This window comes from Prorops nasuta, unplaced genomic scaffold (genome assembly GCF_024137725.1).
Source record: "Prorops nasuta isolate Cenicafe-Biocafe unplaced genomic scaffold, Cenicafe_Pnas_1.2 PNAS00010, whole genome shotgun sequence".
Lineage (NCBI taxonomy): Eukaryota > Metazoa > Arthropoda > Insecta > Hymenoptera > Bethylidae > Prorops > Prorops nasuta.
This window is the reverse complement of record NW_027116807.1, coordinates 2,664,804-2,689,608: the sequence shown is the minus strand read 5'-3', so window position 1 is coordinate 2,689,608 and position 24,805 is coordinate 2,664,804. Positions and strand designations below refer to the sequence as shown.

Sequence of the window (24,805 nt, the reverse complement as noted above, 5' to 3'; positions counted from 1 at the left end):
AAGTGTGAACACTGTGGTGAACGTGAACTGGGGCACGATTCTTGAAACTGTGACTGATCTTCAATAAGATATGTTACGGAAACTGTAGAGTTTCGCATAATCTAGGATCATGTGAAGTATGTACATTTTATTTAACGTAGGTCAATAGGCGTAATCCTGAACCCATTAACCAAGAAGAGAAAAAAAAGCGCATTTTATTTTGAAAGAATGCAGAGAAATTTAGCCGAAATGTCAATGTATCAAAAATTTCCGAAGACACGCATGCGGATTAGCCATCTATTAGCTTGCAGAATGCAGAACCGTGCACATCAACACAATGATAGCGAAGTGTCAGTGTATAACTGTATACGTATAAATAAATTACACTCGAAAACTGCGAAAATTGACCGATAGTTTGCGCTGATAGTATGCATATACCAATATACATTCTTATCTCACTGTCATTGTGTTGGTGTGCACGATCTCTATACAAATGAAATTCTAGATTCTTTGGACCAATCAGAAGGTCAAACAAAGACGAGCTACTTGAAAATTAGCCTTAATTTGTCGTTAGTAATGAAGATGGACATTGGTGTATTAAGTAACAGGAGGGAGAGAGAGGGGAGAGAGAAGCAAAAAGACTTCTTCCCCCTCCTATTAAAATTTTCTAAGAGATGTTAAATGTTTGTGTGGTAAGCTAGACGTTGGATGGTCGGAGTGATCGGGTCGGAAGAGAGGGGTAGAGCTATAATAAGTAAGAATAGGAAGTGACAGACGGTGAAGGGAATAAGGGTGAAAATTAATTGTTGAAGAACGATCGGGCGTAGGCGTGGTAAAGTAAATTCGGGAAAGAGGAACAGGATTGGCAGCTATACATATGTAAGAAAGGTAGAAGTTTCGTTTGTTGGTGTGTACGAGATTGACTAAAAAGCGTGCACAGTGCACTTCTATCTCACACAACAAATATGATGTGGTGGGGAGTGAATTTTCCTGCTCGCCGTTTCGCATACTTCTTCCCCCGCATTATTATCATGTAAGGTGTGCTAACAGCAGTGTTTTGCGAGTGTAATCACAGCTCGAGTATCCCGTGGATATTGTTCAGGTGACCCTCAAACACTGATCAGCTTGATATGGTCATCAGCGGCCCTAAAATGTCGTTCAATAGCCTATTAATTAGAACGATTATTTAATCATGACCAATTCGTGTGACTGTGGCAGCATTGGTTACCATAAGCAAAACCAGCAGCAGCCTGGAGTTTGAGGAGTATCGTTTACTGGAAGCTCTTTCATTTCTCATGCTAACTTTTTCACCTATTGGTGAATTGCACTGAATTACGGGTAAGAATTCCGGCTACGCCTTGACGAGTAATGCAGTGGCCCTGAAGAATTGCCGTTGCGCTCGCGGTGAACAGGTTGTTCCCCACAAACAGCGAGAAAGAACAAGAGATAAGTATAGAGAGAGGGAGAAAGAACACGAGAGAAAGAGGGAGTAAGAGGAAGGAGGATTGCAAGAGAAAAAGACATTGAAAGAGAGGAAAAGAGTTAGAGACTGTGTGATTTAGTGTACAAGAGACAGACTGAGAGAGAGTGGAAAGATTGTAGAAGAGTGTTGGTTCACGTTAGTAAATAGAATTGAAAAAAGTGGATAGACTGAGCATATTGATAAGGATAAGGAAGCAGTAAGAGAAGGTAGCAGGCAGGAAGGAGGAGGAGGATACGAGGGCAGCAAGATGGCGGGGTCCTTAACGTGGTCGTGTACTTGTTGCCTGCGGTTCAAGTTCAGCCCCGAGGAGATTGAGCAGCGCTACAAGAGTCAGGAGATCGACCGAATGCTAGAAAAGGACCGACAGGCTTTTCGTAGACAAGTCAAGCTGCTGCTCCTCGGGGCCGGCGAGAGTGGCAAGTCGACATTCCTCAAGCAAATGCGGATCATTCATGGAATTAAATTTGAGGTATCTTCGTACCCTTCATTCATACCCCCTCTCCCATTAATCAAAGCAAGGTTCTTTGCCAAATCGAAACCCAATAGACCTTTAGTAATTCACTTCGAGTCAATTTCGTTGTTATATCTTTTATTTCAATACTGACAATTTCCTCTTTCCAATTTCTTACATCCAACTTTTCTCGTATCAAATGCAAATGAAACGAGTTTGTGTGGGTGTTTACTTTCCTATGCTTCATCTACCAATGATTCCTATTTTTTTATTTTCTGATTTAACGTAAAAGTTTTCCATAAATAATCTGATAAGTATAGAAAGTGCGAATACACCTGTTCTTACTGCCATTTCTTGCAAAATTTTCCATTTACCATTGCACTTTTATACCTCCTTTTTTCCTACATTTGACGATCGTTTTGTTTTCACGTTTCACTTAATGATTTCCTAAATTAACTTTTCTTCAAGTTTCTCTAGCTTAGCTTTTAAATCGTGCGAGTTTTAATAAATAAGTCGGTGCTGTGACTTGTTGCGGAAATTCGAACTTTTATTTGTACTAAACAATTCGATTTACTTTGTAAACTTCCTTAATTTATCAGACGAAACTCTAAATCGAATACGACATCCCGTCTGACAGTTGAATTCAGCTCTATAGGTACAAAAGAGAATATTTATATTTCCTTTCTATTTTAGAATTTTATGATTTTCAAACTCATTTCGATTCGTACCGAAGGACTTATGATATCCATAACCTATATCTCATTACACGCTAGCAGATTATTGAGTTCTGCATCTGTGATGAAATTCAATCTCGAATGGTCCATTATCAAAATATCTGGATCACACTGATAAATGTTGTTGCTTTATGGATCACATCCCTATGTTACAAAATTTGTATTGTATGACATTGTAGTTGCGATTTAAATGCAACAAAATATAGCCAAGTTACAACTGATAAACTTGGCATAGAATATTATGCATCTACTTGTACAAGGACAGTCATTAATTTCTAATTACCTTTTTATCCTTTTCAGCCTGAATTAATAAAGGAATACCAACATGTGATATATCAAAACATAATTAAAGGCATGAAGGTGCTTGTGGATGCCCGTGATAAGCTCAATATCCCATGGGAAAATCCAAAAAATTACGACATTGGATATCAATTACTAAAATTTGAAAATACTATGATATTAGATGCCAGATTGTTTCTTCACTATGTGCCAGCTTTGCAGAGTCTGTGGAAAGATGCGTCGATTAGGAAAGCCTTTGATAGACGAAGGGAATTTCAATTAGTAAGATACTATTAAGAATAAATTCATAATTTTTAAAAGTGCAAAATATTACATACATATTTATGATTCTTTACAGAGTGATTCAGTGCAATATTTTCTGGATAATCTTGATAGGATTGCCAGAGTGGTAATAAAGACTTTGCTCATCTTTATTTTGCATTAACTGGTACAAGTTTTAAATATATATGTATATATTGTTCTTCTAGGATTATGCACCAACACATCAGGATATTTTGCATTGTAGGAAAGCAACAAAAGGAATTTCTGAGTTCGTAATACCTATTAACAATATTCCATTTCTCTTTGTTGATGTTGGAGGCCAAAGATCTCAAAGGCAGAAATGGTATCAATGCTTTGATTGTGTAACATCTATCCTTTTTTTGGTTTCATCGTCAGAATTCGATCAAGTCTTGTTAGAAGATAGGTATGTCTCAAAATCTCATAAATCCCTTTAGTTTAAATATTTCTTGTCTTAACGTATCTCCCTTTTAATATATTTACAGGAGAACAAATAGATTAGAAGAATCGCGAAATATTTTTGACACGATAGTGAACAATATGATATTTGGTGGAGTTTCAATAATCTTGTTCTTAAATAAAACTGATCTTCTAGACAAAAAAGTAAGATCTCCAGATACGAACGTTCGCTGGTATTTTCCACACTTTACAGGTGACTCACATTCCATGAAGGACGTACAGAATTTTATACTCGATATGTTTATATCGGTGAAGAGGGACCCAAGGAAACCGTTGTTTCATCACTTTACTACTGCCGTAGATACGGAGAATATAAAAGTTGTTTTCAATGCCGTAAAGGATACTATTTTACACCGAAACTTGGAGGCTTTGATGCTTCAATAATTAAAGTGCAATAGAATGGGCGTTGAGAACCAATAATTTAAAGGTACGCATTTGAAATGATGGTACAGTTAGCATGAAAATAGTACAGCAGGATTTGTTTTTCATTATCTGAAAAGTGTTGCAACAACTCTTTGAAAGTAATGTTCTGACAATATTTGTCAATATTATATATTCAAATATCCTCCGCCATGATTATTGTACCGAATCACTGAGTTACATAATAATCTGGTAACATGTGGGGATAAAACTGCCTGATGCAAGAAAACGGAAAAAAATGTTGATTCTTTAAATTCGCGAATGTACGCACACACAAAACGAAGCCGTACCTACGCATACGTATTTCATAAACAGATAAGATATTCTTCCATCGCTTTTGATAAATATTGAATGATTATAAGAAGACTTGTATATGTATGTTAAATCCTGTAAATAGTTATTTGTGTGCTATACATTGTCAATAACTGTAATAAGTATGGATTTATATATTTGTATAAAAGAGAATGAGTTGCCCGCGGCTGGATTTTAATATTTTGTACAGATATTTAATCCAAGTGTTTTTTTACAGTATAATACGTAATGAGATTTCTGGCCACGAAATCAGAAAACGAGCTTATGAAATTAACTTATTTAATTAAGATTAATTATCTTTGTTGACAATGGATACGTTAAGTAATGAGAAAACCAAATACTAGGTCCATGCCATATAAACCAAATGAAACTAACCAGTTTGTGTTCAAATTGCTTGCAGGCAGCGTTGCACTATTCTTTTTTCATTGAGTTTTTTCGTACTCCAAATTCTTTATTTTGCGTTGCATTGAACAGATATTTCTGTGAATGTTTTGAGTCAATCTCTTTCGAGCTTAAGCTGCTATTCAATAATTAAATTTACGCTTACTCCTATAATTCACCCACAACGTGCTTCTCGTTGTTTGTACAGCTGGTAGTGAAATTTATTTCAATTCCGTGATGTATTTTCGTGAAAATTTGAGCTTCCAGTAACAAGTGAATCAGCTTAATTCCGCATGAACTGAGAACGTTTGTAATAAGTTTAAATTACGTTTAAGCCTCTGTTTGTTTAAATAGCGTATACAACAAAATGTATACATTGAAAAAGAGAAACAATACGAGTATAAAGCTCTGCTATCAATGCTGACGAGTTTTAAATTTAATGGTAGATTTTATACCGAATGTACTGAAAATTAAAATAGTCATTACAAAAGAAAATTATATAATTAACTAATCAGTATTATTAATTTTCGGTGTGTACATTTTTGTCATGTAATCTTTTTCTTTGTTGCGTTCGGATTAAAAAATAGCATGTTGTCTAAATTATTTTCGCATTCAGATTGTTTTTATGATTTATGTGCATCTCGCAAATTATGCAAAAATATATAAAATATATATATTTGATTACATTTTTTTTTGTCGTAAATGAAAAAATTTTGATTAAGGGAACCTGTTCTACATTAAGTAAACATTTGCTAGCGAAAATAATCAAAGATTTTATGTAATATTAGTAGCTGAACCAAAATATATCTCATTGAAGTTTAATATCAATGGTTTGCTCTTTCTGCAAACAGATAGTGTCACCATAATATGTATACGACTACTGTAAATTTTAAATATGCATTTATTAAAGGTTGAAACTATTACATAAAGTCTTTGTAAAATCCGCATCCACATGTAAATACGCAAGCACGATGCTGAAATACTTATAAAAACAAGAAAGAATTATACAAATTGCATTTGAAGTGATTTTCAATTTGTATCGAAAGTAATATATTATAAGTTATGTTTGTAATATACAAGCGAGAGAGAGAGAGAGAGAGAGAGAGAGAGAGAGAGAGAGAGAGAGAGAGAGAGAGAGAGAGAGAGAGAGAGAGAGAGAGAGAAGAAAGCAGATAATGGTGTGGAACTCAAAAATTGATATTGGAAGTATTTTTACGCGCATTACAAACACGGAAATTCGTGTGGTGCTCGACGATTCGTATATTTTTTTAAAAATAAATTATTGTTTACATTCCTTCGGATTGCACGTTGATTCGTAATTGAACGATTTTTCGATAGAGAACTAATGATTTTTGAGAAAACATTTTATAAAATGGTCGATTGTACATTCGCTTACTCTGAAAATTAACTCTACCATTTCCAAACAAGGACAATTTTATACTATTTGTACGTCATATTTGTATACAGAATGGTTTATTGATTTACTCGCTAAAACGAGTATCGTCCGTAGTTTTTATAGAAATATTTTCAAAAGAGAATTATACTCTTAATATACTTCGATTAAGAACCTAACTGTGAAAAATAATGGTTATTATATTATTGTCTGTATATAAGGCAAGCACAGATGAATAGAAAATTTACATGATATATTTCATTCTAAATCGCGATTAAATTGCGAAAATTATGTTATCAAAAAATTAAACGAACAACTTTATTTTCATTATTCGTTATTCTTAGAACTACAACGATAGTACTGATGCAAGCACTAAAAGTTCGAGATTTTAAAAGTGAGAATATATTCTGAAGAAAAGATTCGTGTATCATGTAATATTTCTATTAAGTTAATACAGTAACAATTGGTAACATATGGATATTGTAGATCATATAATGAACGTATTGTTTAAAATGATCGTGCGCAATGTGGAACTGTGAAGATATAATGATTTTGTGATAACACATTGCGAGAGAATAAAGAGAAATGATTTTTATATTCTTGGAACTTACCTGAGGTTAAAATATTTTTGATGCGTTTTTATTCAATAAATAATTTGATTAAAAGTCCGTAAATAAATTAATTGTCTATTTGAAAATCTCTGTTAAAGTACGAACCAATAATTATCTGAAAAAATTGTTACAGTTTTAGACAGCTTGTTATAAACAATTTGTCTCATTGATAATCAATTTCATCACTGTTGCATCGTTTTCTAAAAATATACAAAACTTTGGTAATTAAAATGAAGTATGAATGTGAACGAGTATGATATATTTTAAGCATCCACGATATTTTTTCTTTTAATTATTTACTATAAAAAGTGATTTATTTAACGTACTTATCTTGTAAATATACATATATATATATATATATGTGTGTGTGTATATTTATATATATGTATAATTTTCTACAGCAATAAGCCATATGATGCTGATGGAATAATTTTAGCGAATCCTGACACATAAATGGGAAACGTAGTAGCTCGGGCATAATGTCATGCCAGTTCAAGTACTCGTGCGGTATGAGCACAAGATTTCCAAGCAATAAAAACGTTGATTACAGATATTCCGGTTAAACAATGGATCAGTTCTTACTTTCGTTCCTATAACAATACAAGATAAGATAAATGGGCCGGACCTATAATTACGCTGAATCTTCCATCGAACTTTACACGTTGTTATCTTGTTTAACAAAAATATCTTTCCTGTATAAATTTTCATACCTATTGATCAATAATTTCATCTTCCGTTCCATTTAATATTATCTAATTCTGAAGTTTGTACTTGAAAGTTGAATAATGCTCTGAAATATGTAGATATATTGTGCCTTTTGTACATTGTATATTTGTATATAGAAATATTTTATATGAATTATTATATTGTAGACTATTCATATGAACAATAAATACAACTTTAGAAGATAATTTATGTATTCCTTCTTTGTCCTGGAACAGTTAACCATATTAGTTATTAAAATTTGATCACTATAAGAAAGCTATACAAGCTTTATAATAATTGTTTTATTAATTTGTAGTATTTGCTTTATACAAAAATTATGATCGCGTCTTTTCCTTTTTGCGTAACTTATATAACGAATGCACATTATTTACAATCTCGCGAAAAAAATCAAGCAAGAACTAAGACGAATTAACATTTTTATTATAAACTTTTATGGCGACGCATATTTTCTTACTGGTTTTAATGGCCAATAATAAAAATATTAACACATAGATAATATTCTACCTAAACATCACATTGGTTTATTAATTCTAATCGAAATATGTAATTATTAAGTTATTTTACCTGCTTAAGTATTCTATATATATTACAACAATATTTACAGGTTTCATTTTTCGCGTCTGTAATACAATATAAAAAACGTATAAAAGTAAGAGTTTTAGAGTTTATTCCTTAATTCATTCGAGATATGCGCTATTCATTTCGAAAACTCATTATTTCGCAGAAATTCAGTAGAATTGTTTTTAATGTTGTTCATGAAAATTATATCAATTATGTTTAATAGTCTTCCCCTCGTCCAATATATGAGATTATACTCGTGTTTCTTCTAAATGTCAAAAAAACTCGTATGATATACAAAACATTACCTATCCATCAGTTCTCTAGCATTCATTTTTCCAAGAGGTATAATGTTTTTTTAGGAATGTTTAAACATACTAATATATATCTGCATTTTTTATAAGAAATTACGGCAATTATTACTCACCTATCCCATGCATTTTACAATATATTTTTACATTATAAGGGTTATTATGATTTTTAATCCTGTCTGAAAAGCACAAAAATACAAAATTTCGTATTTTCCTTAATGTCTATGATTATGGAAGAATTGAATTGTATTAGAGAACTTCCAGAATTAGTTATCTTTTACAAGATGATTGGACAGCACAGCTAATTATGTATTTTAGTTTATTCTTCTGGAATGTTTATATCATCTGTTGATCATAAATCTCAAATTTATCAGCATAGCTATTCATCAAGCCAGTTATTCCGCGTCGGTACTGGAAAATTTTCATGCGAAGTCATAAATTTGTCTGCGTCTACAACAATTAACAACGAATAAATGTAAAAAATCTCAACAAAAATGGTCGTACAATTGTACGCAAACTATCTAATACAAATAACTTGTATTAATAACGTACAGAGAGAAAAGCTTCTTCAATGAAGCTTAACATCACATTAGTTCAAAAACAAATCAAATGATTTAAACGAATGTAACTTCATTGAATCAAAATTATTTACAATCAACTGATATTTCATTAATGAATTAAACATATAAAAGAGAAAGTAGTGTCGTTCTTCAAACAAAGAAACTGATGGAAAAAAACCCCATTTGCTGACTGCAGTTTCTTCGTGAATCATTAGCACCAGTTTGGTGACTGTTTCCCATTTCATTCTTATAAATTTTACAAATCACTCGTGTCTTATCGAAAAGTGTTCGAACTTATCGTTTGTCGCAGTGCTCGCTAAATTCTATGCATTATATATGTGCTTTCTTGTAAAATTACATCAAAAAATTGGACAGCTTTCGTTGCAAGTTAAATCTTTAAATGTTGATATTTCCAAAAATATTGCAGTAACCTTTACTTACATCTATTACGTTCTTATAAATTTTTAATAACACTCAGGGGAATAATATCTTCCAGAATCGATAAGTCTAATTCTGCAGTCATGAACAGAAAACCATTTAAAGATATTTCTGGCTTTTCTCTTGACTTTCATAAATTTGAAGTAGAATTTTCACGTAAAATGTAGTCTTTAAGTGAACAAAATTGATTCCCCTGCAGGCATTAGGATCTCTGAAAATTGGACAGTCCATTTTACAAGGCATCGTGTTTCTATTGGTTGTAATAAAAGCACTTTGATTATGCTTAGGGACATTTCATGCTCTTCTATTGATTGTAGAAAAATCACTTTGATTAGAGAGATTACAGTTCCAACTCCTCAGCTGTGCGAGAAAGTCTGTGGTTATCGATACGTCGTCGTTGACTTCGTCTAACAGCATCTGCCCTCCGATATGGCTCGGATCTCAGGCCGAGTAAGATATCCTCTAGGGCACCATTATAAACCTCGTCCTGTTGCAACAATTTCTTCTCCTGCACTTGCCTAGTCTTGCTTTTCAGCTCGTTGATAACAGCGTCCTAATATTTAACATTAAAATAAATCAATCGAAAGATTCTATAATGTATTTAAATCTTAGCTCATATTAATAAGGCATCGCGTGCTAAATTATTTATTAATAATTAGAATTATAAGTTGCTTGAAATATACTTTATCTCTTACGTCGCAAATGTCAAGATATAAATTAGATATAGTACAATTTTCTGGATATTTCGCTTGTATTAATAACCAACTCCAAAAGAAAAAAATTATAAGAATATTTTTCTCGAGCAACATCAGTGCAAATAGTCATGCGAATGTAATTTTATTTATTTTTTTAAGTTATGAGGATGCGAGACGTGTACAAAGTGTAACATCGCATTAGTGAGTAGTGAACTTACATGTTACGAATTGTTTGTTCTATTTTTGTTATGTTTTGAGCTCCAGTTCATTAAGGTGCCGGTGTAACAGAGTCTTGTTTGAGTTACAGCAAAATTTCGGTGACTTTATGTCCAAATAAATATGTAACAAATAAGAGAACAAGTGTTTTCATGAGGAACATTCTGTTTTGTCGAACGATTTGCATCACTCGTGTGTAAAAATCAACCCCCTCAATTTTTCCATGCTTATAAACGTGCAATCGATTAATGTTAATTACGCTATTAAATTTCTAAAAAATTGTTCAACTTTGAAAAACAGTCATTTTATAAAATTATTCACGTGACAATTAATTAACATGTTTTACAGTACAATACAAATATTCTAAAACGTCATTTTAATTGACCAAATAAAACATGCAAAGGGAAGATAAGAGTCGTGTAAAAAAGTGTACTGTAAATACATAAATGTATAAAATGTAAATATTTTGAATACAGTGATGTTGCAAGAGAAAACTGGCTTAAAAGATATAGCACGTGTGTGAGGTAATGATAATTTTCCACCCTATACAAAGAACCGTGCAAAATTTATTAACAAATAATTTTATTCATATACGGACGATAGAAATATATAAATACCTGTTGCTTTTTTTGATTTAATTTATTTCTTTTAATCACTTCCTCTGAAGTATTGAGGGCCTCAGCTGCAGCAGCTTCCAGTCTTCTGCGTTGTTCATTTTCCTGATCCGCTGCCTAAACATTAAATACAGATGAATTTTCGAACGGCGCCATAATAGCAAGTGAAATGTGGAGAGGCTTTAATTTACCTTAAATGCTCTTGCGAATCTAACGAGAAGGGAAAAGAAGGTATTCGCATCGGCTTGCCTTGGGCTTTCCCCAAAAAATTCTACGCATTCCCTGAAAGCCTCCCCAGCAGTTCGAGCATCCAATCTCAGACGTCTCAATTTTTCTTCCGAATTATTAAGAAAATCACGCAATACGGTATTGTGCTTTTCTTTCCCACGCAATTCAAATTCCTTTCTCACCATATCCATACCCTTTTCCAGCTCGTGAACGTCTGTGGTTATATTTTCCAGCGACACTAAAATTTGTATCATAAAACCTATAAGTTATATTTCTACTATTTCATTATAATCTTTTAGGAATAACAGACATTCTTACCTGTAGCGGCTTTATCGATGTACATAAGCTCAGATTCGAAATTGATCAGTTCTGGGAATTTCACTCGTATCGTAGCAACGATGTAATGCAAAAGGCACATCCTTTTATCGGTGGACTTTGTATCCAGCAGAGTGTCCAAACTCTGCAATTTAAAACCGTAGGCAGGACCTCGTTTACTGCTATTTAGGTAATTTCCAAAGGCTAAGATTATCTCCAAAACTGCTCTTAGTTTCTTGGAGCTCTTAACCGAACTGGACGCGGATATTACAGCGTGGATTTGAGGTGTAATCAAATGTAAATTATCAAAAAAGTTTCCAATATAATTCATAATTGACAATTTCGTTGATATTCTTTCTACTTTGCCAAGTTGCATCAGGAATTTATCTTCCTCCGTTAGTAAGTTCACGTTCTTTTTTTCTATTATGTATTCACGATAGGCTTTGATCTACAAAGAAAAATATAATTAGTAAATGTGAAAGAGATACAAAAATCGAATAAAAATATAATATTTACTTCTTGTTCCGTTGGAACCATTCGCTGTAACAATTCAACGTTTTCGAGAGAGAGCACCTTCAGATCTAACGCATTTACAGCCATTATTACTTTTTCTACAGGCATTTCCATTTTTCTTCGGGATATCGCTGTAAATATTTAAGTTGATTTAGCGAAAATTATGCTGTTAAACTTTTCCTCTATATGCTACGATTAATTTTAACTCAGTCACCTATATTTCGTAATCTCGTGTGTTCAAGAAGGGAAACGTTTTCGGGTCTCTTAAATCGTTTACTTGGGAAGCTATGCAGACCGTCAATTTCATTGTCACCGTTGGCTACATGACCGCACATTCCTATTTTAAATCTTTCCTCGAAATCTGTAAAATCTATGTAGTTGTGCAGTCGATCGTCGTCCAATTCGTTAAAGATGGTGCCACGAACTTGATTGGGCTTCAAGGCTATCCAGTTAAGGGTGGGAAGCTTATATTTCGTTTGTACCTGATAAAGAAAGGAAAGAAATGAGATTGAATTAATAGAAACATGTTTTCACTCAATTGCAACAATTACCTTTCGTTTAATGGTCATAGCACCATCTGGAGCTTGCATCATACCAGCAGGGGGTGGTGGAATAGGTGCTGGGGGTGGTATTTTTTGATCTGGAGAGAAATGAGCCATTGGAGGAGGTGGCGGACAAGGAGGGGGCGGGGGAGGAGGTGGAGCTGGTGGTGGTACCTGATCTATAGGAGATGTCGAAGACGCCAAGTTGGTAGACGCTATTATACCATCATGCCCATTTGTTGGACTGCCGAGAGATCCATTTCTGAGACCAGTTGCTAAAATTTGTAAGGTCGTTACGTTCGAATAAATATTAAAATAAATAAAAACTCTTGAAAGACATTGTCTAAATTATAATTAATTACCCGAAGAACCTTTGGTGAGTGTTCCAGTGAGAGTCTCCAGCTCAATAATTTTATTCTCTAAAACACTCTGTCTTCTCGCAGAATCTTGTTTCTGTTGCTTCAAAGCTCTAAGCTCCTCTTCTATTAATCTGCGAGATTCCAAAGCGTCCGCATATTCTACTTTTAATGCACCTAATTCAGTCTCTAGTTCCGCCAATTTCGCCAGCGATTCTCTCTCCAATTCCGCCATTCTGTCGTGAGCCTACGACGAACCCCATGCAATTTTATTGATCCTCATATACACAGATTTTTTTAATATAAATACCAAATTCTTACATGGCCAAGTTCATCTTCCAATTCAGCTACTTTTTCCAGAGCAGCAGTCTTTGTTTCACTGTCTTCCATCAAGGCAGCTACGTCGAATACATTATCTAAATAAGCAGAGATTTGTACCTGAAAAAATATGCGAAACTGTCATGTATACTTCCTTTATATTAATAACAAGAAGTATGGTAGAGATTTAATAATTGTCTTACCTGCAAATCTTCGCTTTCCGTATGCCTAAGTTTCTCAAGATACTCATCCAATCCAAGCTTCGTGAATTCGTATTGCAAGTGAACCCTGAAGTTCATATCCTCCACGGAATGAACAACGATATTAACAAATTGCATGCAGGCCACCATGAACTCTATGTGAAAACTGTCGTATTGCGTGAAATATGCCATTAGAGTGGTGAATCGTTTTTTCTCCGAGCAGACATCCTTGAAATTGTCGAAAGCCGATAGAATAATTTCGTGACCGCCTTTGACCAAGCAGATGGCCGCTAGGAGTTCGAGAACTAAGGCCTTTGTTCTGTGGATAACGAAGGATAGATTAAAAGAGGTTTCTAGGCAGTACATAAAATTAATTACACAGTCACGCACGCACACACACACACACACATATATATATATATATATAAATACTACATGAACTATCAACTGGAGTAACCAACAGTCAATATTTCGTCACCAAATTAATTGCAATTCTGATAAAATTTATTAATGCAAAGAGCTATTGATGACGTAAAAAAATGAAATACAAAAATTCGTTCACTAATTATTATTACATTACAAATAATCCAGGAAAATCCTAGTATGGTAGGACATTGGAATTACCTCAAGCTTTTGTGCATTAAACTGAGGGCGATGCAATTGATGGCTTCCCTGTGCTGAATGACCATATTGAAACCGTACTGAAACATTGAAAAATTCAATTCATTTGGATCCTTTCGCCAGTTGAATAAACGTCTTATCGCTTCATTGCTTTATACTTTGAAATTTCCTGCTTGTCAAAGTATAATTATGATTTACAATGGGTATATATGATGTACCTTGTTATTCATGATAGCGCGCATGCAGAGTATGCAAACGTGAATGTCGTCCTTTGCTTCTCCCATATTCAAACGCGCTACGTGCCTGGACCTCCGTTTCACGCCAGGACTATCCTTGAGCTCGTGCAGCGATGGCCTCAAGCATCCATTGTTCAATGGCGACGCATCGACGGATCCAGCTGAAAAAAAAAAAAAAAGAATAAAAAATTCGTATGAGAAAAAAGAAGAAAGAGAAACGACAGAAGTTGTTTCGAGACTAAAAATGATGAGATAGAAGGTAAAGTAAGTCGTTAATGAAATAGAAAAATCATACTTATCGAGTGAACATTAAAATTGGCATGAGAAAAAGAGGAAAAGGAGGAACGATGAGAGTCATTTTAAGACTAAAGGAGAGCGATGAAATCAGAGGGTCTGTGTGAGTCTTTAATGGTATGGAAAAGTCAACTTGCTGGGTGAAAAATATCGTTGTAGAGTGTTAGCTAAGGATGGACTGTGGCCCAGTTAAGGTGCAGATTGACCCTACATGGACGGGGGTGTCTCAATGTCGTACGTACCAGTTTGCAATCTCTCCTCGGAGCTGACATGCGATTCCATGAGACGCTGCTCGTGCCGCATCATGAGTAACCTGAAGCTCAGGTAATCTATCAGGGCATCCAGGCCTTGATTCTCCTCGTCCAAGAATTCTCTCACCCATCTGTAAAAATATTCCTTTTACCCACAGACCTTAACACTTTTCTACACGAGCATTTATTATAAACGAATTTTTTTTTGCAACATTTTGGATAAATATAATTTTCCTGTAAATTTCATTCATTAGAATGCAAATTTAGAATCACTCTTGTAAAATATGCTTCTTATCAGAAAGAAATTTGATTGTTAAAAATAGAGACAATTGTTTCGATATTCTTTATATTTTTAGTAGGCAATCATTATTTTGCTAAAAAATTGTAATGCTTCTGTCTTTATTGATTGCATTGTTTATAAGTTTTTCTGTACTCACTCAATGTGATTCGTTCGCAAGGAAATCTCCAAGTCCCTCAACACTTGCGTGGATGTCGACTCCCCAACCATTTTCCGTTTCTGGAAAAATGCGAGGAAACGATACGACTGTGTAATCGTTAGTATTGTGTTTACTCTGCGAGTTTTGTGTACCACACAAGTAAAATGAATAAAAAACAAAGGAAAACATTTTTCCCGCTTTAGTTATCGTTTAAATTTCGAACATTTTTGATGAAATAGAAGGTAATTCTTAAAAATTTGTACTTGAGAATCAAAATCGTCGTATACCGCGCGAATTAAGTTAATATTAATCAGAGAAAAAAGAGGCTGAAGAAAATATGAGATGAAAAAACCTACTCGATGACTTCGCGATGCTTTTGGATCGAGGTACGTTCGTAATTTGGCCAGATAATGGGACGGTGGGTCCTTTGCTTGAACTCTCTCCTGCAAATGAAGAGAAATACAAATGTTTGTTAATCAGTTGGTTTGCCTATTAAATTAGTAACGGGTCTATTTTAATCAATAATAATTTTGGAATATTTGCGTTAAAATTTACCATGACAAAAAGCTATGGTACAGAATGTTTCATTCATTAAACAATCCACTGCTCGTTTATGAAACTAAATTAAGTACATCACTTTTAATCAATAGTAAATTCGGAATATATGCTTTGAAGTTGATCACCAAAAATGCAACAAAATTTATTTCATTAGACAATCCACAGCTCATTTAAGAAGCTAAAAAAATAGTCTGATCCCTTTTAATCGGCAAAACGATGTGAATCGTTGCGTGAGATTTAACAAGAGAAATGGATAGGAAGGCCGAAAGTCTGGTGCGTGTTACCATCTCTTTTCGGGGAAGGGCACTTTGGATGCTGTAGAATTTTTTGCCGATTTCTTCTCGTATCGTATAATAACACGGCTTGCATTACATCCGTCTCGTGTTACACACATGCCCCGCAGGCTCGTTCAAAAAATTCACATGCCTCATCAATGATACGAGATGAACTTCATCCTTCGATATTTGTCGCCTTGTATTAACCATCAATGGTTTTTTTCTTCCTGGCAAATAATCCAGTTGTAAAAAGAAATATTTAGAATCACCTTTGCGAAATTTGGCGCGATGAACTTTTCGAGAACCAGCTTCGCCACGTAATATACTCAGAAAAATTCTGCACAATTTTTCAATCTATTAACATTTATTTTTGTTATCCTTTAACTCAATTTATTGATATTATGCGTAATTGTTAATAGCGTAAAAAATTATGTACTATTTTTCTCAGTGTATATGCATGACCATAATGGTGTACAAAAGTCTTAATAAGGAGATTAAGAAATCTCGAGATTGTAAAATATACTGAATGAGAAGAGAGTTTGGTGAGAAATGAATTTTTTGTACAATATTATTATCATTCGTGCTTATCGTCTTCCAGGAAAAAAAATACAACTTCGTCCGTGTGGGCGACCTTTTCACACTCAGTTACATTTGTGATTACATCAGTGATCAAACGAGAATGAATCATCCTGACATTTATATCGCGAGACACCGTACGATTATTATTATTATACAGTTAAGTGTGTGAATTAGCAAACAATAAATTTAAAAATATTGTCCAGTTCGAGGAGAAAGTTTCAGGTGGAAAAATTTGGGAAATTTTATTTGTAGGCAGAAACAGAATTGAATTTCGACATGAGTGTATAAATCGTGGGGTTTTCAAGAGTATCAGAGCGTGCTTGGTTGTTTCCTTCTGAGTGAATTGTAATTTCGCAACGAGTCTCTCTAGACTTTTGATCGTCAGAAAATGCCAGGGCAAAGTTTAGCGACGACTTCACGAATACACTTTTACATGAGATAAATGGAGAAAGGAAGAACAAAAGCGAGCATCTCTTTTCCGTTTAGTCGGTACATAATGGAAGAATTGACTGGCTCTTGTACGAAAATTGGGATCGACCCGTGAAATTGCGTGGGGGGAGCAATTATCGACAACTGGCCTCGCGATAATTGCGTCCACGCAGGAAACGAAAGCAGAATCGAGGAGAAAGCAGGAAAACTCGAATTTCCGCACTTTTGTCCTTGATTCGATCGATTCTCGATATCGCGTACGAGCAACAACTACACTCTCCCTTTTTGTTAAATATGAAAACGCGTAAACTTGTTTGTAATTCATGATTCAACGATTTGTTTTCATTCCGAAGTTTGTTGTATTTATCTAGAGCTGTGGATTATCTTATCGTTGCAATTACTTGAAGTGGCACTCTTCATCGGTAATCCAAACTATGTTTTTTTTCCTTCAATTTTAATCTTGAAAATACTCGCGTGAAAAGGTTTGGGAATATGGTTTAAATCTAGCATTGAGGTAGTTTGAGGGCAGATTGACGCATACTTTTCCCATACTCTATCAGAAAAGTATGTGCAAATCATGGGATGAACATGGAACAAATATTGTAAGATTATGGATAAAGAATTGAACGAATATAGGAAAATATTAGAACAAATGACGAGCATGAGTTTTAACCTTAAGCTAGACCAAAGCCATACTACAAGAATACCAAAAAATGTCCACACTGGTATATAAAGAAAAGTTTTTTGACGAAACGAAATTTTCCACTAAGAGTCGTGATCTACGATCCAAGAATTGGTTTTCGCTCGATATATATATATATATATACTGTATAGTAAATATTTTTCAAGCAGTGGATTATTTCACTATTCTAATGACTTGAAGTGGTACTCGATCGTCATATGTTCGACGATCTTTGTTCGTGTTGATTCAATTGAGCCGAGCAGACGTATAGTGCGCTGCACATGCATGCGGGTATTCGAGGGACAGTGTGGTACAGTTCGTAACTCGATACGTCTGTGATTTCCCCTCCAACCCTCTCCAGGCTCCATCATCAGCCCTATTTATCCATTTGGTATTCGTACTTTGTACGCCGCTATTTTGCGAGTACAATCCTTGTGTACATATATATTCAGACGTTTGTACACTTGTATATCGACCAAGATTGAACTCGACAATAAAATCTTTCTTCGTTCGATACAATTTTAATTTGCCAGGAAAAGTGTCCACGTAATGTTTCTCTCTTCTTCACATACATCGTTTATAATGCACATAACTTTTACATCAATTCCAAGAAAAACAAAAAAAACAAAAACGTTTTCATCCAATCGTACCAAATATTGAGGGATTATTATTGAGGAGTTACGCACTTTGATCCAACGACCAATAAAACTTATACAAATGTTACATATTTAAGCTTTCGCGATAATTTGATGAGAAAAGTGAGTGAATGAAATGGCAAACAAGTAGGATTTACTGTATAACGCGAGAGAGGGTTGAGAGAGAAGTATTAACGACACTATTGGAATTTAAGGGGAACAGTTTTCAATTGACACTTGTAATATACGTTAGGGCGTGTACGAAGCTGAGTTTTCAGGCTCGGGGGGCACTTAAGATTTCTTGGGTCGGCTTAACGAGCGTGACGAGCTTTTAAGGAGCGTGGGCTTTCACGGGAGACGCGCGTTAGAGTATAAAAGCACGCACGTTATAAGCTCACAGAGGTATAAAATGGATGAATATGCTTGACGAGATTGACGAGTGAACGTCGTATACTCACTTGATCACATATGATGTCCCATTTTTTCTCATTGTCATATTGCTTCAAAAGTTTTGCTTTGTCCGGTGGCAAATCCATTGAAGCCTGAAACAGAAAAGCCAATTTTTTTTTTTAAATTCGTCCCTAGAAAGCTTTGGATATTTCAATTTAATATTTGATACAGTATATATATTAGAGAAAAATGTAGTTTAATTGAGGATTTTTATTGATTCTTGCATTTAATTATAATTTATTATCATGAGAAAATATGTTGTTAATAATTGTTGCATTTTCCTTTATCTTTCCACGTTTTATCTTTTCCTGGTTCTCGATGCTTCAAAGTAATTATCTATTACGACTGAAAATATATTTCGCTTGCGTGTGTTCCTTTGTGTGAGAAACTTGTGACACACGTACTCGTGGCTTCCGTATCCGCTCTGTGATAATTATTCTCCGACTGTTATACGAAACGTGGACCACAGAGAGTGTGTGGTATGATTATAAATTTTGTGTATTATAAGAATTAACGTGGCAATATTTTTTTGTGAGTGATTAGAAATTTTTATTTCTAAAAAAACTCAGTTCCGTCAAAAAATATCACTAATCAAAAGTAGAAGAACGTAAGATTCTGTAATTATTATATATTTTTATCAATTAGTTAAATAGCAATTAAATCTATAGAGTGATTATATCACGTGACTAATGTTGCTGGTAGTAAACTACCGTTAATTAATTTCTTCAGTAAACAATGGAGATGACTTTCCGCATTAAACAATGCCCAAGGCAGCGTTATAATTGGCGACCATATATTCCGCCTTGATTATTCGGTTTGCTCAAAAAATCAAATACAAATCTGACTGGATAAGTGGACACTTCTACACTTGCAATTTATTAATTGATTTCTTAAGGGGGGTGTTGTAAATAATTGCATAGCGACAAGGCATAACGACGCTGATCTTAAAAGAAAATTTAATGCTCGTCTCTTCCCCCCCCCCCCCCCCTCTCTCTTGCATTCCTATAAACAATTATCGAGAAAAACTTCGATCCAATTAGAATGGAATCTTTCCCCCCGGCTATTTGTCACGCTAACAGCTTGATTTATCGCAATATTCGATCAATTTAATAGCTATCGCTTACGAAAAATAAGACCTTATCGTTTACAACTAATCGATAGAATATTTTACTTATACTTGTAAGAAAAAAAGTAAAGTGAATATATATACAAGAGAGGTTATAGTTTTGTAGTGAAAATATTCGTCGATGCATGGTAAATTTTATGGTGTTAGGGGGTATTAGAGTGTAATTTGGGGACTGAGGGTGGGGGTTAATGGGCAAGATGGAAGATTAATAGGAGGAGGGTTAGCTTGACAAAGTGACATTTCGATTGGTAAAATCTCTGGCTTTTAACAAGTCGACGAAGAGTCAGCTGACATTTCTGAGCGCACTTAGTGGAGTTAATACGGGGGGGGATAGGGGAGGGGGAGGGAGAAAGTTGAATGGGAAACTCGACCAATCGATAATTTGACGCGACGGGACGAAAAGTGCTTCCGGGAGATGAATTATCGGTAAATCGACTGCCCTCCCACAGTGCATTAATCAACTGACGAAATTTCATACGAGTTTATCAAGCTAAATATCCCTGCAGGGTGATTAATCTACTGCTCCCATAATAAACCATCTCCATAAATAATTGCAAAATTAATGAAAACCTGATTACATATTTTTTACCTAAACTTACAAATTCTCAAAAGAGATATTATTTGAGAGTAGACTTGTACCATGAATTAAAATATAATTAGGATGAAAATCGAGAGAGAAGGTTGAACAGATCCATCGGTGGCTCGTGGAAAAAAGATTCTTGAAAAGAGGAAATTTCTCAGCTTTCGCCAAAGGGATAAAAAGGATCGGATGGAAGGATGGAGATCGTGCGATGGAAAGTAATACACGTGTTAACGAAATATATCTTAAGTTGTATACAGAAATGATCGGCCTGCTTGCTCGATAGACCGGAACGTGTTCTAATTTCCTTTATACGCAGCACGTTTATACGAGCACACTCGCAAATTACATATTCCATTGTTGAAGAAATAGCAATTTGTCAAAGTGGATGTTAAAAATTCCAAAACAACCGCGGTACAATTTTTCTACTGGCTCGTATATAGTGGTAAATTGTATAGGTACACGATACCTATATATGTGTGTGGGTGAATAATATTCCGCGTGCAATTTCCAACTACAATTAAAATTGCCTACGTAGCAATTAGGGTATGCTAGAGGGGGGAGGGGTATTCGATCCTGTTAAACCGTTTGACACAACTCCATTGCGAAACTGTTAGGTCGTCACGGTTCATCGCGCTGCGTTTAAGGCTTTGGCAGAGCCAGCAGCGTTCCTGGACGATTGAGTGAGCGCATTGATTGAAATACTAACGAGTTTCGTATCAATGGGTGCTGTCTTCGGCTACTGTTCAGCGCTCGATAAAGTCTCGAATGCTCGGTCTTTAGTTCCTCTTTCAATTAATCGTTTCTCGCGAAAAAAAGAGCGATAAAAATTGTTGACAGATAAACTTTGGATACTGTTCGCTTTCATTTCTGGTACACAATATATTCGTATATGAATGTAAAACGTAAAAAGTGGAGGAAACGAAGGAAAAATTATAGTAGGGGGAGGGGGGTGAAATAAGTGAGGAATTGCAGGCAAAGGAGCCGCCCCAGTGCGAGAATCAGTGGCAGCTTTGAAAAGAGTGTAATTGAATTCCAAGAGAGTGGCGAGTACTTTGTTCGGGGTAATTGCGGTTCTTGAAGAGTTATTCATCGGCGAAAGCCTCTTTATCAATAGAACGAGCGTTAACGCACTTAATTTTACGGTGCTGGTTTTAATGTCAGACGCGCTCGACGGTCAAGGAAATGGGGAGGGGCCGAGAAAGACCGGAAACCAGCTAATAGGGCTACCACGGATTAGAAGGGACTCCCCCCCCCCTCTCAATACCCCTTTGTCTTTCTGCAATCTTTCAGCGATTGCTTTTCCATCGCTCGATCACCCTTCTTGAGTAATCAGAGAAGAGACATAATTGTTCGTCAAAACAAACAGCAATTATTGAGAGGTCTATGATAATCATGATAATAAATCAATGATGGTTCAGTTATTTTGACTCAAGATGAATTTGGACGTTTCAATTAAAAGATTCTCGTGAAATATAAAATCAAAGTAGAAAAACAATTATTGTGTATCAACATTGCACTGGTGAAACAACCCTTTTCAAAAGTAAACACACGTGTTTAAAAAATCCCTTGGTATAGATTCAGCGTTAAAATAAATAAAACATATATTATTGAGAGAGACACACACAGGACTATAATAACAATGGCAAGAAATCGGTGATGGTTCGATTATTTCGTCTGGAGGCGAATTTTGAGGTTTTGCTCTCAAGAGAGAGACTCTCGTGAAATATAAATAAATCAATAGGCATCTTGACATAAATCGTTGGAGTGTTCATGTTTCTGTCGTTTTAGCGCACTAACAATATTTATTATGAAAATTGCATGCCGCCGATATTAAATTCTGCCCGCAGCGTGCCGATAATACGCCCCTCGACTATAAATCGTTCCTAGCTCACATATATCTATATATATTTCCGGTTACAATCAGGCACACGGGGTCCTTACACGCTGGACGTTGCTGACACCACGATGATTTATCATCCTGTGACTCCTTCGTCCAATGACTGGCCTTTCGATGAATGCCAAACACAGCTCGATTCAAGCACAGTTTCTCCGCTCAAAAGTCGTCCACGAGTTTCTCTTTTCCATTGTTTCTATTTTTACATCATCCCCCCTGTTTTCATTAATCATCTTTGAACCTTCCTGCACGATATTTATTCTCTTACTTTCCAAAAAAAAAAAAAAAAAAATAATCCAAGCACCTCTCGCAAAATTCATAGATGCATCTTTCATATTTTCCTCAAGTTCTCTTATACAGTAGAATTGCCTAACATTTCTTTATCAAAGCTTCAGACTTGCAGGAGATTTTAATCGATATTCCAGATATTATATAAAAGTATTTCAGCGGTAATTTTAGTGTAAAAAGTGAATCTAAAAATTTCACACTGCTCTAGGAATATTTTCACTCGTATAAGAATGAATAAGTATAGTATAGGACTGAGAAATTATTATTTGCAAAAATTGTACAAGTTTATAAAAAAATCACGTGAGTAACTTTGTTATCGAAACGCTCACGTTCGTTATTGAGAATAAATGCGACGACGAGAGATTGGATTTAAGAGTGTTTTTTCAAGGAAGACAGTGGGATCCCGATGAAACGTAGCGATCCGCTGTTATCGGTCATCTGTCTTTGGAGGATTTTTTCTTGTCGCTCGAATCGCCGGTTGATCCATTGCAAGGGCAGCTGACACATGCGTCATACCACGCGTACTTGACACAGCTGTGTGCCTAATGAGCCATTAAAGATTTTATCCCAGCAAAAAACTATTCTATTAAATGGCTTCAGGGACTAATACGATATATATATATATATATGTGTGTGTGTGTGAGAGAGAGAGAGAGAGAGAGAGAAAAAATTAACAAGGATCTGCCTTATGGAAAAACGTTGTCGAAGAATCAGGGGAGAAGCCAATCGAGACAAGCAGAGCCACAAAAAATGGGTAAGCGTGAGATTTAATTAAAATCCAACATGAAAGCGATCAAAGAGATTCTGCGAGGATCTAAATTAAGATTAACTAGATGAATGGAGGACGGTCGACGAGGGAATTTTTGTAGAAGGATGGATCGATCGCAGGTGAATGAAATTAATTTATCATACAAAGTGGCTGCGTTGTATAAAGTATTAGTTGTTTTCATTACACATATATACATTATTTTAGTTTGGAATAATAAAATTGATTATTATAGGATATTTGTATAAGAAGATTGGGGACTCTCGATCAATCGGGATAATTTTCGGGCAGCTGGAGTTATATTTTTGTTTGAGGCCACAATTCATGCTCGAGACTGATCCCTTTTGCATCGTATTCGAGTTCACCCTCGTGTGTGCCTCTCCCTATGGTATTTGTGCATCGCAAAAATACGATTCGAGTGGGCAACGATGAAAAATCAAGCTTCGCTTCGATGCACGCCCTCTCGCATTTCTATTTCGTCAAAGAGAGAGAGAGAGAGAAAGAGTTTTACGTCTCTGAAATAAAAATATAAAACCTGCGAATATACCAAACTCCAAATTCACATACGTTTTCGTTTAAAAAAATAAAAAATTGTAATTCCCTGCTGACAATAATTTTGTGACTAATATACACATACAGTGATGTGTCTTTATTCGACAATTATATAATTAAACCAACTAAATCAGTCATAGTTTATAGCTACAAAGTCCTTATAAACAGTGGAGTTGCGTGAAAAATAAACGTTGAGTTTGCTTTGAGCATCGATTAATAACGCGAATGCGAACAGGATGGATAGAAAAACTGGTGAAACTTGATTGCTGCGGCAAAAGCCACGCGAGGATACGATGACGCAATAATTGAAAAGCCAGAGGTATATAGAAGAAAGAAAGATGGGCGATAGAGCGAATAATAAAATGTTACGTAAAAGCTGCGCACGGCATGAGCGTCATTCGATCGTTCAGCGACAAGTTTTCTCCGTGTTTGCTTAGCGTCGAATTTGCAAAAAATTTGCAATGATTTTGCTTATCGAAGGTCATGCGTTTCGCCGCGTAATTCGACCGTTGGCTTTGTTTCTCCGAGCAGTGGTTACACTAAAATGGGCCGAGGCTTGAAATGGGTTAATGCAAATTGGAATTGCAGGAAAAAAGCAGGCGAGTGGAACGGTAATGATAATCATAATAATAACAACGAGTGAGGCTGCACTATCGGTTAACCTAAAATAGTAAAGTGTGTGGTGTGTTCAGCGTAAAGTGTTGCGTGACTATCGGGAATCTTTGTTTCGACCTGAATTTGCATATTGCCTCTCGTG

General features: G+C 35.2%; 2 protein-coding genes across 13 annotated transcripts in view; one reads left to right on the top strand and one right to left on the bottom strand.

Moving 5' to 3' along the window:
• The first annotated feature begins 606 nt into the window (after positions 1–606).
• cta (Guanine nucleotide-binding protein subunit alpha cta) lies at positions 607–5,953 on the top strand. Of its 2 annotated transcripts, none has more exons than XM_066732293.1 (5): positions 607–1,931; positions 2,948–3,208; positions 3,285–3,335; positions 3,415–3,632; positions 3,712–5,953. In XM_066732293.1, the coding sequence occupies exons 1-5, from the start codon at positions 1,710–1,712 to the stop codon at positions 4,067–4,069; spliced, it is 1,110 nt and encodes a 369-aa protein (XP_066588390.1). In that variant the 5' UTR covers positions 607–1,709; the 3' UTR covers positions 4,070–5,953. The 2 variants fall into 2 exon arrangements, with proteins under 2 accessions (XP_066588390.1, XP_066588391.1); XM_066732294.1 differs by lacking the exon at positions 607–1,931 and adding an exon at positions 2,552–2,812.
• Positions 4,093–24,805, bottom strand: part of Frl (formin-like protein) — a 45,794-nt gene continuing 25,081 nt past the window's right edge. The window contains exons 3-20 of one of the 11 annotated variants that reach the window (XR_010823106.1): positions 18,848–18,931; positions 15,588–15,674; positions 15,232–15,338; positions 14,786–14,925; positions 14,232–14,410; positions 14,017–14,093; positions 13,396–13,711; positions 13,196–13,312; positions 12,881–13,121; positions 12,528–12,793; positions 12,191–12,458; positions 11,980–12,107; positions 11,467–11,911; positions 11,112–11,386; positions 10,924–11,037; positions 8,514–9,948; positions 6,803–7,734; positions 4,093–5,261 (exon numbers count right to left, since the gene is read on the bottom strand). Coding sequence is in view for 2 of the 11 variants with exons in the window: in XM_066732291.1 (XP_066588388.1) it covers positions 9,736–9,948; positions 10,924–11,037; positions 11,112–11,386; positions 11,467–11,911; positions 11,980–12,107; positions 12,191–12,458; positions 12,528–12,793; positions 12,881–13,121; positions 13,196–13,312; positions 13,396–13,711; positions 14,017–14,093; positions 14,232–14,410; positions 14,786–14,925; positions 15,232–15,338; positions 15,588–15,674; positions 18,848–18,931 (3,057 nt within the window). In the remaining 9 variants the exon portion in view is untranslated. Of the gene's footprint in view, positions 5,262–5,880; positions 7,735–7,789; positions 9,949–10,308; positions 10,412–10,923; positions 11,038–11,111; positions 11,387–11,466; positions 11,912–11,979; positions 12,108–12,190; positions 12,459–12,527; positions 12,794–12,880; positions 13,122–13,195; positions 13,313–13,395; positions 13,712–14,016; positions 14,094–14,231; positions 14,411–14,785; positions 14,926–15,231; positions 15,339–15,587; positions 15,675–18,847; positions 18,932–24,805 lie in introns of those variants that run through there. The other 10 variants (XR_010823105.1, XR_010823103.1, XR_010823104.1 and 7 more) reach the window with 10 other exon arrangements.